The sequence below is a fragment of the Erpetoichthys calabaricus genome, chromosome 7, assembly GCF_900747795.2.
Source record: "Erpetoichthys calabaricus chromosome 7, fErpCal1.3, whole genome shotgun sequence".
NCBI classification, from domain to species: domain Eukaryota; kingdom Metazoa; phylum Chordata; class Cladistia; order Polypteriformes; family Polypteridae; genus Erpetoichthys; species Erpetoichthys calabaricus.
In genome coordinates, this window is record NC_041400.2 from 111772721 (window position 1) to 111788424 (window position 15704).

Here is a 15704-nt window from a genome sequence, read left to right on the forward strand (position 1 = left end):
TGACATTTTGATTTGTTTTTGCAGTTTCTCTAAATGAAAGGCCTACACTTCTAAGGCTTGTCTCATTGCCCCTTTCTTGCCATATGCAATATTGTCCAAGTAGTACTTCAGAGGGTGTTGTAACACAGTTTATTCCAACCCTGCTTTAAGACAGGCAGAGGGTTTTTAAGTGATCAACAGATGCTGGGCCACCTGTGTAAACTGTTTGCTCCAACTTGCAAGGCCTAATTTACTTTAATTGCTGCAGAACATCTATAGGTTATAACCTATTAGTTGTTCCCTGAAGAAGGCCCATTTGTAATATTCTGATTACTTCCTTTTTTCCGTTTTTGCTAACTTAAACTTGAAATTTAAACCTCCGACAGTGTATTGCTTACCTTTTCACCATTTTAAGTCATTCACTGCATTTCAACTGATTAAATTTGAAGAAAAACTAGAAAAACATAGGTGTTCTAAAACTTTTGACAGTTAGTGTATGTCCTCGTTATTATTCAGTGACAGTTCATTATAATAATAATAATAATTCATTACATTTATATAGTGCTGTCCTCTTATTATTCAGTGAATCAAACAAGAAATAAAAAAGCATTCAGAATTGATTTGAGTCACTAAGCTTATGCTCAGAATCTTCCATTTTGGCATTTTTTGCCTTGTATACATGTGGGAAGAAACTACAATTTACTAAGAAATCTAAAGACTTGGAGATAATGTGGTATAATGGAGCAATTTATGAAACAGATCCATAAAGGTTTGGATCAATGCATGCATATGCACTGCAGGCATCACAATTTGGAACAGAATAAATTCCAAGTCAGTGGATAGTTGCTGAAAAATATTTAAAATTTATGTGTGGGGGAGAATAACTACTACTAAAAAAAAAAAAAAAAAAAAAGTATGCTAACTGGTATGTACATTTCAGCATAAGCAGATGACTTAACATTTAAAGCTGTGAAGGAGTAGCAAATGGAAAAAGAAGTTTGTTTAAATGCTTGAATTTTGATTCTTGTCAAAATTTACCTTATATTTTTAAACAGCAACTTGGTTTAAAGTGATGCTCATGGTTGCACTATGTATTTTAGATGCTCATTTAATACAAATGCTTTCAAGCAGACAAGAAATACCTTTATATATGAATTTTATTATGCAAGAACTGTACTCTGCCCCATTTACCACAACCTTGCTTATTTTATTTTGTTATTGTTTTAACATCTGTGACCCACTTGCCAGGACTTCTCAGAGAAAGCAATACTCATAGTATTTAAACCTGAAATAAAATATGCTAAGTAGTTAAAACCAATAAGGAGAGATCCAACCCAATATTTTTTAAAGACTACTACTAAAAAGAAAAACACTTTCCTCACTTTAACATTACACTACAGCAGATTAAACAATGAATCCAAGACACAAAGATTAAACTCCACTATAGCATGTGCATCTTGTGGAATGTACAGTTTACTGTTATGCTGGGAGACCTGTAGTTGGGCTGACTGGTAGTGTTAAGTTGCCCCCAAATTCTTCCTTGTTAATCCACTTCATTATTTGTGCCTTACAACAGAATGTTGTCTCGTTTTAGGATTAGAAGTTCACAACAGTAACTGTTGATCCTTGGAACTGGATAAAGGTCCGATTAATTCTCTATACTGCACAGACTTTTGATTATACATTTTGGTATGGACCTACATTATCATTTTTATTAAGTCTTATTGCTATATATATTGGTTAAGACAATTACATTTTTATCACTTTGTGGTTTCAAGTGTGCTCTTTAACATAGCAATATATTGGGATTGACATAGTAACAAGATGCCACCAGAATTATTCTTAAGTTAATCAGAAAGGTAGGCTCTATTCTTGGGGGCAACCCTGGAATCTCTAAAGGGAACAGCAGAGACAAGGATGTTGGCTAAACTGATAGCTATCATAACCAATGCTTCTCACTCTTTGTCTAACAACATTATCAACCTGTAGAGCACCCTTAGCAAAAGGCTAATTGAATCATTTGATTCCAGGTGCTATTGGAGGTCATTTTTTTCATTATTTTTGCCAAACATTAAAGGATTCAAAATAATCTGACTACAGTGTACTCGTCTGCCATTTAAGACATTCAGTTTAATAAGACATAGTATTTAGTTGAATTCATGTATTTATTCATGTTACAATTTCAACTTTAGAGTATTCTCTGTGGTTTTTGCGTTTTGGCAGCTGGAACATTGCAGTTTCCTCTTGGGATCAATAAAATATCTTACAACACAGACCATGATGAGGAGCTTTAAAAAAAGAAACAAAACTGCAATTGAGTATTTTACTGAAATTTGTGCCCAGAGTAAAATTATATATGAAAAAACATAAAGCAAAATATGCAGATTAAAGACACTTGAAAACCAGATATCAAGAATAGAGCACAATGCACTGTGAAATCACTTGAAACAAAAGTTAAACTCTGACAGTCCTTCTGTATTTAAATCACTGAACCTCAGCAAATAAGAGGAACTAGTCATATATTGTAGAGAAAAAAAGCGGAATCTTCAGTTGCAACAGAAATTAGGAGAGACAAGTCCAGAGAGTAGGAGCCTTAGAACTAATGTTCCCACCAAGAACTGTATATTGCGAGTCTGAACCAGTGTGAAGGTTGGAAAGAAGTTAAGTACTCGTGAAATCATATGAATCTGCAAGGGCTGCTGCTTACTGAGGGGATGTCCCATCCTTGTGGCTGGCATTACTACCTTACAGTTCCAAGAAGTTGAATTCAATTACCTTCCTCATATTGTACATGTTATACTGGGTAATTCTGACCCAGTATGAATGAGCAGCAGGGGTGTGTGTGCGAGTGTGCTGTGGATTTTTTAATGAAAAATACTGTACATAACTGTTCTAATGTGCATGTACTGTACATCACAAACTATTGATAGACAGACAGTAGATATGCAAAGAAATACAAATGCACATGCATTCAAATGTGCCTTTTTACAAATTAAAAACTACATGTTGTGCATAAAAACAAAAATGTGACTTTAAAAGTATTATATTTGAGTGTAAAAATCATATTTCTAAAAGAAGCCCAAGCTCAGAGAAATGGATTCTTAAAGCATTACTTTCTCACAAATTATTTTTGTTTACTGGCCTAAATGAGCGTTTCAGACCTATTCTTTGATTTTTTTCCCCTCACATATCCATAGTTTAATAACACATTGTTTTACTAATAATCAAGCTGATTCACTTCTAAAAAATATCTACAGAGCTAGATTAGTTTTAAAGTTTCAAAGAATGAGAACTAAAATGTAGGTCCTCTGTACAGCTGTCAGAAAATCTATAAATGATATGCCATTTTTCAAATGAAAATGAATGTTTTTTTCCTTAAAGAGTAGATTACCAGCTGCTACTTTGTAATATTATATGGTACACATACCTTCTTTCGATTCCTCCGTTTCTGAGCCCATTGCTGAAAGAAGTCACGAAATAAGTGGAAGTAAACCTGGTAGAAAAATTAACTAAATCTTGACCTTCCAATGAAGTAAATGAGAAAACAACAGTGCAATAAGTATTCTGTAGTCCAAATTCCCTGATGTAGCTGTGAGGCAAGCTGCTCCACAAGTAATCAACTACAGATAGTGCTTTCTTTATCCTCCTGCCACTTGAGCTCCTGCACAGGGTGGAGTTAGTTTGTCGGCACTTCTCCCCTCCCCCTTAAGTTAAGTCATCAAAATGAAAGCAATGTATGAGGCAGCACCAACAAGGCAGCTCGGCAGGCCTCGTATTTTACACTTTAATTTACTTTTTATGCTGATGTCAGAAAGGATGCTTTTCTCCTCGTCTTTCATGAAAATGAATTACATGGTTTTACTTAAGTTGCACTTTCAGAATCACAACGATGGCAAGAAGCAGAAGCCATGAACACTGATGGCTAATACAATAGATAGATAGATAGATAGATAGATAGATAGATAGATAGATAGATAGATAGATAGATAGATACTTTATTAATCCCAATACAGTAAAGCACCAGCTACTGTACAGGCATATTGCCACTGAAGGCAATCTATCAAGAATGCTCTTGAGGTGTTTTGGCTACAAGGTGAAATTTTCTTTCTTACACTCATTACCTCATTTGTGTATTATTCTAGATTATATTAATTTGAAGCACTGTAAACACCTACATTTATGAAGTTGGAGAACTACAGCCTTTACTTTTAGCCGAGTTTAATTTCACACATTAAGTATCAAAAGCATTATAATTCTTACAGATTCCCTTTCTGGAAAAAGTATAAAAACATAAATACTTACATAGTACTCTATTAGACCATGACATATTTTTAAGAAAAAAAAAATACTTTATAATAATAAGAGATAATGCATCTTTTTAGAAGACAGTGAGCCTACTTGAGTTCTGCTGGAGAAGCCACCAGTAGTTTTCTAACTTTCCAAATCGCACACTAACTTGCACATCTCAAACATTGCTTACCAATGCAGGTAACGTGACACTCAGTGGATTCAGAAAGTATTCAGACCCCATTTCTTTTTTGACACTAGACTGTGTTGCCCATTTAATTTTAAATGGGCAAAAATATAAATGTATCTATCAACCTTTACTCAATAACCCATAATGACAAAATGAAAACATGTTTTTCATAGATTTTTTTAAAAACTCAAATCTCGCATTCATACAAGTACTTAGATCCTAAATTCTCTACTTAGCTGAAAAAATTAAAAGCTTTGAGTCATGTTGGGTAAGTCTCTACAAGCTTTGCACACCTGGATTTGGGCAATTAATTCCATTCTTTCTGGCAGATCCTCTCAAGATCCATTACATTGAATGGGAAGCATTTGTAAACTGTCATCTTCATGTCACTCCACAACATTCTATGGGATGGGTCACTCAAGGACAGTAAGAGACATGTCCCAAAACCACTCAATTTCCAGTCAAGTTCTAGATACATTATCTAGACACAATAATTAAAACAAGTAGGATGCACCTAACCACAATATACAGTGCCACAGCAAAAGTTTTTGAATACCTAAATAAATGAGAGAGATATCAGTTCTCTCATTTCTTTCTGAAAACATGTTTTCACAATGTAATTCTTGGTTATTGAGTATAGATTGATGGGCAAAAATGGCAAATTTATACATTTAAAATTCAGTCTTCAACACAATAGAGAGAAAAAAGTGAAGGAGTCTGAATTTCTTCTGAATCCAATGTGGTTCATTTTTCTGTTGCTAAAGCCTGAAACAGACTTTGTCAAACAAAAAGGATTTTACACTTGACTACCCTCTAATGGGAATGAGAATTGACTGGGAAATCAGGTCCTGAAGCAGAATTTTGAGGTACGTTGTTACCGTCACTGTAAGCAGCAGTGAAGATGAATGATATTTTGTGGGTCACTGTGGTCTGTATTTTTAGCAAGATTTGAACTCGTATACTGTAAAGATCCTGTTTATTATTTTTATTTAGGATTATTATTACTATTATTATAACCATGTCACAGTGCCAATATTTCCTTTTTGTTATGCATTGCTTGCCTTTGTGTTCTTTCTTGTTCTGTCTAAACCCATGAGAAAGCATTTCTTGAGTTGGTTTTCTATATTAAAACAATATTATTCTACCAAATTATTCAACAATATTGTGCTACCAAACGTGTATCCACACCCTGACATGCTGATCACACAACAGCTGGACCCTGGACATGCTAGAGTACCACAGCTGCTCAACCCTGGGACCTTTCAATTGGTGCTTTCCATAACAATCTACCACCAAACTCCTGCTCACTCTTACATCATTTAAAGAATGATGAACAGTACCATATCTGACTGCTACATTCATCTCTGTTGTCTGGGTCTCCTGAAAGAGACTGTGGATCTGTAGGATGAAATACAAAGTATACATTAATTATTTGTATTGTGATTAATGTGTAGTATTTTACTTATTTTGTTGCCACTGTCGCAGAATAAGCAAATTTATAGGCAGACAACCTTTAGAAACTGAAATTCCCAGAAATGAATCTGGTCTATGTGAGGAGCTAGCACTCCCATCTAGACACACTCTCCAAGACATTCACTTGCGATTCTCTACATTTTACATGTTCATCAGCATATGAAAGTAATAATTTCATTGTACTCTGTACATGAAGCAGTAATGACCTGGTAAACCTAGTTCTTTTGCAATCAGTTCTGGCTCCCCTACAATCCTGAACTGAATTAAACAAGCTTGAGAATGCTATAGGCTTTAATAAATTATGCACTAGAGGCCACTAAAGATGGAGAAAAGGGTAAAAATAGATGGCTAAAATTACGTCCTCTCAAGGTATACATTTCTTCTTGCATTCCAACAGCTTAAAACGTAAGGTTTATCAATTCTAAAATAAGTGCCATGGCCTTATTTGCACTTAATATTGCAGGAACGGACTCCCGCTCCCCCTAATTATGAAATGGAGAAGGTAGGATCAGAAAGTTTGCAGATGGTTCCCAGTCAAAGTTGCAAAATAAAGAATATATACACCACCAATATTATAACGACTGAAAATAGTTTACAAGAGATCAGTAGAATACTTTTAATGGAGAAAACTCAGACATACTATACTTGCATGCCTACTGTCAGCACACAATCTATGTACAATAATGTCTTTGTTCAAACGTTAAATCACAACTCCCTAACTAAATTTAGAAGATCCGGCAGTTTTACAGTTTTAACTTTATACAAAAATGCAGTAATATCACATTTAATAGCTTTCAATAAGTTTGACATATGTAAATTATTTTAATGTTTATGTTGTTACCATATCCTAAGTTAACACAAGATTCAAAAAACAACTTAAAGATGTTCTTCTGTTTTACTGAATTGCTCCAAATGTAAAGAGTGCGATGACACAAGAAAAACCATAAAACTGCTAGAATTACCATTGTTTACTATTATTTACCATTACCAAATCATCTTTATTTTATTATTTCAGAAAAGCCTTTAAAGAGAACTGTGCTTAATGCAGTTCAGTTTCACTGTATATACTTGATTTTCAGCTCTGCTTCCAGAGCACAATTTCAGTTTTTTTTTTTTTACTTCAGTCCCTGCTTACTTGTCTTTGTGCTGTAAACACAAAAAAACAACAAAAAATGTTGGTATTAGGTAAGAAGCTGGACAGATGTGAGCAATACAGCCAGTGTTTTTTTTTATTGGTTTCATCAGTTCACCAGTGACTAATTTATAAAGAAAAACAAAATAAAAAGTCACTTGAGATTTTCATTATTTCATCATTAAAAGCAGAAACAACCACAATTAACTAAAACAGAAAATTGCCTTAACTGTGCTGCTAGCTAGACAAGATCCAGTTGATTTATTACTTGTGAAAACAGTGAACCTGCTGCACTTAATTTCACTGAAATAAAACAAGATCTTAATCAGAATTTACAATAATTTTTCTTTGTCAGGTAGTATGTGGTCTTAAAAACTGTTAGTTTCCACCCTTCCCCTTGTTAGGAGATATTCTATATAACTGGTAAAATAAATTCCTTGCACAAAAACAAGCTATATAACCAGTGACCACATTTCTTTTGGTCATGTCATAAACTTCTTTACCATTACCAAAGGGACTAGAAACACTAAAAGCACTAAACCTGGCATTTAAAGCTAGGAAAATACTGTAGCTTCATTTGTAATAGACTGTAAGAATATTCCATCCATGTTCAAACATCTTAATTCTAATATTATATTCCCTGCAATAAAACTTGGCAACATATAAATAATATAAACATTGTACTGAATTATCATGTAAACCGAGCACAATGTATCTGCAAGTATAGCATTTCAAAAAACAGTTTTATGAACATCAATGTCTGAAAAAATTACTTGTTCATAAAATAATGAATATCACAATGAAAAGCCTGCACTGTTAAGCACCTTAACTATACATGTATACTTTAGTTCTTACATCTAAAGATATGATTGATCGTTAAAAATATTGTACTTACACATTGCCCTGTACTATATACTGTTCAACAAGGATCTGAGCATGTGAGCAGAGTGAAGTGATTCTGTATTTTTCTGACTGATCTGTAGTTCATGTTCCATTTCCCAATATGACTTTTTAACTTTGATGGTTCCAATCATTTTGTCTAATTTCCAATCTACTCTACTGTGTTAGCCTTCCCCATGGTCTTTTCTGAACTTCTGTATTACATGACAATTAGCATATTCAATACAGGTTAAGAAGAAAAGTGAAATTCTTCTAGAAGAAAAAAAAAGACAGCTCTTTGACTTATTTCAGAGTCAATTTTAAAACCAAACACTCCAAGTCATTAATGACAAACAATATAAATATTACAAACTATCTGTTAAGCACTGAGATGACAAACAATATAAATATTACAAACTATCTGTTAAGCACTGAGATACAGTGGAGTGGTTCACCGTTCTGTTTATAATAATTTTAAGTAGCATTACAGTGCAACAACAAACCAATGCAAACCTATTCTGTTGTATTAACCAATTCTGGATGTTTTTTTTTTAATAAAACTAGCACAATATGGCATAGTTCAAATAAAAATTTGTGATTAACTTTTGGCATTTGTTCCAATGGACTAGCAACCTGAAGAAAAATATATTGTGGACCATACAAGCACTACAATTTTAAAAGTACTGAATTGGATCTGTTAACTTGCTAGTCAAAATGGCAATTTTTAAAAATATTTTGTAGATCTATTCAGCATTAATTAATACAGATCATGACAGCATTAAAACATAATACAGGAAGTTAACCTGGGCAGGAAACCATTCCACCACAGGGAACACTAACACATACAACATTTCCTTCAGGCCCAATCTGATTCATTTTTATATTATTAAAATTAGTACGAATCATTTAAAAAGAACTCTTATTGTGCCAGTCATTTACTCGTTTTACTACTAGACTGTAGAAACACACACACGTAAATATGATGCGTACAAAAGTCGGCCTTCATAACTTCTCCCATGGGCACTGGTATATTGATTAAATACTCAAAAGGCCAGGCAATAGTTCAAATATGGAGGTTACTCTAAAGGTACAAAATGTCAGGAACTTTATGAACAATATACTGCACGAGCAATTTCCACTACTAAAGGAGATTAATCACCTTTCGTATCTGTACTAAGAACAGGCACTGTGTTTTGTTGACATAGCAGTGGATGCTGATTCCATGGCGATTAATTAGTCAACCTAAAGGGAAAAAAATGTTAAACAACATGTGTCCCAAAACAATACCGTGAAACACAAATAGAGGGCAAATGTGAAGTCTCCTAATATAACAAGTCCTTCTGTCTTTTGGGGTTTCTGTACCATACGAGAGAGAGGCGGAACAATTTAGAAGAGTAACAATATTTTAGAGGTAAATAGTACAACTAAACAAAATTACATTAGGTCAACTAACTTCAAAGAGAAAGCAAATACAACCTACAAAAAACATTAAGTTACTCTGTCAATACAGAACCTTCAAACAGCATTCATTCTTTAATGAAAGAGATCTATGCTGCAAAGTATAGCCACAGTATGAAGGGTTAACAAATGCCAGATATCTTATGTTCCCCATTCTGACTGATATTCCTATGCATTGTAAAATAAATAAATTCAATCATATCCTGCTATCCCTATTTGTCTTGAGTAACAGAATTTCTGAAGCCAGTGCCATAACATACTCTGGAACTAGTATTACTAAAATAAAGCTTGGAAATCTTAAAGGCGTTGTTGCTTAAGTAACTGTCACTTCTTTTATCAAAAGCCAGATACATTTTGCCACCGTGCCCTCCTCATTGTATAAACAGTGATTACAAATTTATATACTGTACAGCACTGAGTTCAAAAAAGAACTTGAAATTGCAGCTCTAGTAGTGCGATGAAGTTATGCAGCATGATACCATTACAAAAAGTTTTGGACGTGAGCATACATAGGCTTTGTACCCTAGGCACCAAGTTACCCAAAGTATTCTATGACATTTTCAGTAATTATTTACTGCTGTGATGCTGATCTTTCTGATTATAAAATAGGTTATTACGATAGTTACTGACAAGAAGAATTCATAATTAATTGCAGAATTATGGTATTTGAGGGTTCCTGTACAGTGCCCCTTTCTCTTGTACAATTTGGCTCAAAAACTAATTAGCACATCGTCATTTCATAATAGGCTTAAGTTTCAAGTTTGATATTTTTCCATCCACCTGTTTTAGCTCTAAATCATCCTCAAGAAACTGTGACACACAGACACTCATCATCAAGATATCAATGCTTTCGGTATCAGGGGACCCTAAAAAGCTGATAGTCATCGAAAACTGGAGATCGAAATTTTTGACGAATCTAAAGCTTTCACTCCTTCCCCACAGACGATAAGTTACGGTGGTGGAGGGGGCAAAGCATTAAACGGAATAAAATTGTGCTGCATTAATGTATTTGATATATATATGTCAGGTATTTGTACAGTATGTGTCTTAACTATAATCACTACGATAAAAATCAACTGACAGACATGGTCAAGAGTATTTTATAGCTATTTCCATGTAAAAGTTTCAAACATCTTTACATTTAGATTTACATAATACCAGGAAGTTACAAATTTATGGCCATTAACTTGAAAAATACCAACTTGTAAAATACACTTTTACCATGACACAGCTACCCTTGGCAGACAGTGATCAAGCCAGCATTTCTACTCGAGCCAGTATAATTAGACATATAGGTTTTACTGAGTCTTCCTAAGCATTTGTTATTCTTGAGTTCAGGGTAGCCATTACTAGCATGGGTCTAGTTCCTACTCTACGTATTGTCAAGACATGAGGATTCTTTTAAGTTTCCAACAAAAAACAGGTAGGACCAGATTTTCATTTTTATTTCTATACATACTTTTTTTTTTTTATCCAACAGAATGTTTGTGGAAGCAGCTATAAAACTTGCTAGCACACTAGATTCCTACACTGAATCCACTCTTTCGAAAAAGTGATGGTGGCACCATGGATGATAACGTATTTTGGCATGAAATTGCAAGACTGTACTCAAGGCGTTGGAGTCATTGTGGTTTTCAAACGTGCTGAAATTGCCTGAAATGGTTTTGTTTAGAACAATACACATTCGCAAGTATACTTAAAACTTCACTCCAGTATATACTCTTACTCCAGTCTGGACTGAAAACAATATGCATCAACAAGCATCATGTCCAATGTAAAATAGTGCTAACGCTTTCTCCAGTTCCTGGTTTTAGTGAGGGAAAAAAAAACAAAAAAAACCCCCCCAGAATTAGGTGGATGTGAAATTAGAATAACTTGGCTGTCTCACTTTTTTCTGGTTGTAGTTTAAAAAAAAAAAAAAAAAAAAAGCATGGTAAATCTAAGACCAAAAACATCTATTCCAATTGCACATTGAACACTAAAAACACCTGACAATTTACACAATCTGCATACCAAATAATCATAATAAATACCTTACTTAGGTCTGTTTTGAGAGGTTACCTTTTTCTAATACTAACATTTACTGTGATTAATACCATAAAACAAGAGGCCTGACTCAGCTGTGATGATGGATAGCAAGCTTGCTAATACCAGGAACATGTGAAAACGTACAAATAGTCTGTTGAAAACAGCACATTAAAATATTAAAACTAGAAATTCCTAGGCAGTTCCCAAAGGACAGAACTACTTATAGTCATGACTTTTTTCCAACCATTGGATCACAAAAGGGCCTTTACAAAAATAATTTATATGAAAACATTTTTTTAAAAGAATACCGAAATATACATAGTACAATTATTCAGCCATTGGTAATGTTCACAGGAAATTTAAAACACAAACTAAATGTAATAAAGACATTACCTATTCAGGCTTCTGAACATGCACTGATCAAACTCCAAATGCAAAAAATAATGAAGCCAGACACACTTCTCTTGCCAAAAGCAGTCTTTGCCTTATGACCTCAAAGTGTGACTTGAATAACAGCAGAATGGGAGAAAATATGCTGGTTTCTTTGTCCCAAGTGATTCATCAGAAATGCTACACAGTTCTCTTCTTTGAAGTACAAAGGCTGGTTCATGTTTAGTTTTGATCTAGGTCATGGAGGATAAGTCAAGTAACTTCACAACATTTAGTTGTAGATCAGGTATATTTGAGGTTTAAACCACTGGTCTTTAAATAATAAAGTGGAATGTTAAACCTCTGGCAATGACAAATATCATGACATTAAGCATGTCATTTAACCTGCCACTGTTCCAGCTGTTAAAAAAATAAAACTATTTTTCTGTACTTGGAAAAAGTGCCTTGAGCTGTTACTCACTGCAGAAGTGTACCATAAAAATCTGCCCACTTCATAAGCACAAAGATAAAACTAATTACATTAACAAAGCCTCTTAAAATGATATACAGTTAGAAAAAAAAAATACAAAAAAGAACACAAGAGGAGTGCTGAATTAAAATAACCTAGGATATTAATTCAACTATACATGAAAATTCACAAGTCATTTCTAGAAGACCAAACAACAACAATTTTAGAAATCTGAAAAATCTCTTTGAAAAACAGCCCTGACTTCAATGTTCTGAACGGAAAAGCAGGTATCGTCTAATCAGCAATTTTCTGAACTGGCTCTTTTCATCATTAGATTAACGAGAGACCCTTGCAGCATTATAAAGCACAAAGAAGAAATAAACCCTGGATGGGAGAGCAGTACATTACAAAGCATATTCACAAAAACATTTTTCAGAGCAGTGAAAGAATTTCAGACCAAATTGAGTCAACAATTAACCTGAAATGTGCATCTTTAATATATTGGTGGAAGCTGAGGTACCTGAAGAGCTACTGTACCTAGAAAACACAAAAATATAATAATTTATTAGAAATACAGGGAGGCACAGGGCTTAGACCTTCTGACCCAAAGCTGTAGATTCAGGGCACCATCTGTGCAGAGTGTACTCTGACGTACCAATTCTCCAATCAACAGGCAGATTGACTATAAAAACAAAAGGAAATCCACATAAAATATATGGTGCATATGTACATGTTTTGTTTAACTTTGCAATGATGTTAATTGTAACATACAGTGGGGCAAAAAAGTATTTAGTCAGCCACCAATTGTGCAAGTTCTCCCACTTAAAAAGATGAGAGAGGCCTGTAATTTTCATCATAGGTATACCTCAAATATGAGAGACAAAATGAGAAAAAAAATCCAGAAAATCACATTGTCTGATTTTTGAAGAATTTATTTGCAAATTATGGTGGAAAAAAAGTATTTGGTCAATAACAAAAGTTCATCTCAATACTTTGTTATATACCCTTTGTTGGCAATGACAGAGGTCAAACGTTTTCTGTAAGTCTTCACAAGGTTTTCACACACTGTTGCTGGTATTTTGGCCCAGTGATGTTTTGGGGCTGTCACTGGGCAACACGGACTTTCAACTCCCTCCAAAGATTTTCTATGGGGTTGAGATCTGGAGACTGGCTAGGCCACTCCAGGACCTTGAAATGCTTCTTACGAAGCCACTCCTTCGTTACCCGGGCAGTGTGTTTGGTATCATTGTCATGCTGAAAGACCCAGCCACGTTTCATCTTCAATGCCCTTGCTGATGGAAGGAGGTTTTCACTCAAAATCTAACGATACATGGCACCATTCATTCTTTCCTTTACACAGATCAGTCGTCCTGGTCTCTTTACAGAAAAACAGCCCCAAAGCATGATGTTTCCACTCCCATGCTTTACAGTAGGTATGGTGTTCTTTGGATGCAATTCACGATGAGTAGTTTTTACCAAAAAGTTCTTTTTTGGTTTCATCTGACCATATGACATTCTCCCAATCCTCTTCTGGACCATCCAAATGCTCTCTAGCAAACTTCAGACGGGCCTGCACATGTACTGGCACATGTACACGTCTGGCACTGCAGGATTTGAGTCCCTGGCGGCGTAGTGTGTTACTGATGGTAGCCTTTGTTACTTTGGTCCCAGCTCTCTGCAGGTCATTCACTAGGTCCCCCCCGTGTGGTTCTGGGATTTTTGCTCACCGTTCTTGTGATCATTTTGACCTCATGGGCTGAGATCTTGCGTGGAGCCCCAGCTCGAGGGAGATTATCAGTGGTCTTGTATGTCTTCCATTTTCTAATAATTGCTCCCACAGTTGATTTCTTCACACCAAGCTGCTTACCTATTGCAGATTCAGTCTTCCCAGCCTGGTGCAGGTCTACAATTTTGTTTCTGGTGTCCTTTGACAGCTGTTTGGTCTTGGCCATAGTGGAGTTTGGAGTGTGACTGTTTGAGGTTGTGGACAGGTGTCTTTTATATTGATAATGAGTTCAAACAGGTGTCATTAATACAGGTAACGAGTGGAGGACTGGGAAGCCTCTTACAGAAGAAGTTACGGGTCTGTGAGATCCAGAAATCTTGCTTGTTTGTAGGTGACCAAATACTTATTTTCCACCATAATTTGCAAATAAATTCTTTAAAATCAGACAATGTGATTTTCTGGATTTTTTTTTCTCATTTTGTCTCTCATAGTTGAGGTATACCTATGATGAAAATTACAGGCCTCTCTCATCTTTTTAAGTGGGAGAACTTGCACAATTGGTGGCTGACTAAATGCTTTTTCGCCCCACTGTATAAACTCTAATGATTATTTGCTTTTGGATGGCATTTTTGTACAGTTTTTCATTTTTTTGACAACTTTTTGATAGACTAGATAGTAATTTAATTAAGACTGCATGAAAATGAGTCATAGCAGTAAGTTGGGAAAATGAACAGCAGGGGCATGACATATAAAATGCATTAGCTGGCATGACACATTGTGATGGTTACAACTGGCAAGTCATGCCACTTAGTCGATTTATTTTACAGGATTATTTTATAACACATTATAACAGGAAATCAATTAAGTTATGTGAATATAGCTTCAAGAGTCAGGGGGGAGTTTGGTTTTTATACATGTAAAAAACAAGGAGGCTGTCTTACTAACAAGTCAGATCTTGCTGTTAGTGAAACATGCTATGCTAATATGATGGCAAAATTTAGAGTTCATGAAAGCCATGCCAGAAATTGGTACAGAAATATTTTATGCATTTTTGAAAGATTAGCAAAATGTTGTGTAGACTACAGTAGACTTATAGAATTTAACTTTTCCAATTATTTCATTGCAGTACGCAGAAAATGGTAAACATGGACAGATGCTGCAGGTAGACATGCAAGTAGTCATTGCAGTCTATGTATTCAATAAATTTTGCAATCATATAAACTGCTTACGAATATATTTATGCTTTACCAGTCTGTGAGAAATGTATATCTTGCTCTCTGCCAGGAGGAAAAAAACAAGAAAGTTCTCCATTTTCCCTAGTCAAACACTTAATATTGTTTTTCTACAACAAACCAAAGTCAAAAAAGTACTACCACCCTGTCAATTGAGAATCCCACAACTGCTGATCCCCGAACTCTTTGGAGGTCCACAACTGGTGACCTGCTCAACCCTCTGGACGTCCGAATTGCAGTCCACTGTAACTGTCCATCCTCCAAACTTCTGTAGTCTGTGACAACATCTGGGAAGGATAACAACCAGAGCACTTGAGAGCCTCTCAGTTAAATGCTGTATTAATCTCCATCCACTCAGAGATTGACTGTGGATTTGTATAATTTCTTGTTTTTGCTGTTATTTTGCAGCTGTTTTGGCTTTGAGGACGTACTAGAATTTTAATTAATGTACCTTTTCACAGTGCATTTCCCAACACTGAACC

General features: G+C 34.9%; 1 protein-coding gene across 3 annotated transcripts in view; it reads right to left on the reverse strand.

Annotated features, from left to right (window-relative positions):
• Positions 1–15704, reverse strand: part of LOC114654621 (tumor necrosis factor alpha-induced protein 8) — a 92052-nt gene that overhangs the window by 23820 nt on the left and 52528 nt on the right. The window contains exon 1 of one of the 3 annotated variants that reach the window (XM_028805258.2): positions 3407–3625. The exons of the other annotated variants lie outside the window; for them this stretch is intronic. Within the exon in view, the coding sequence (XP_028661091.1) occupies positions 3407–3437 (31 nt within the window). The 5' untranslated portion in view covers positions 3438–3625. Of the gene's footprint in view, positions 1–3406; positions 3626–15704 lie in introns of those variants that run through there. 3 annotated transcript variants of the gene reach the window in all.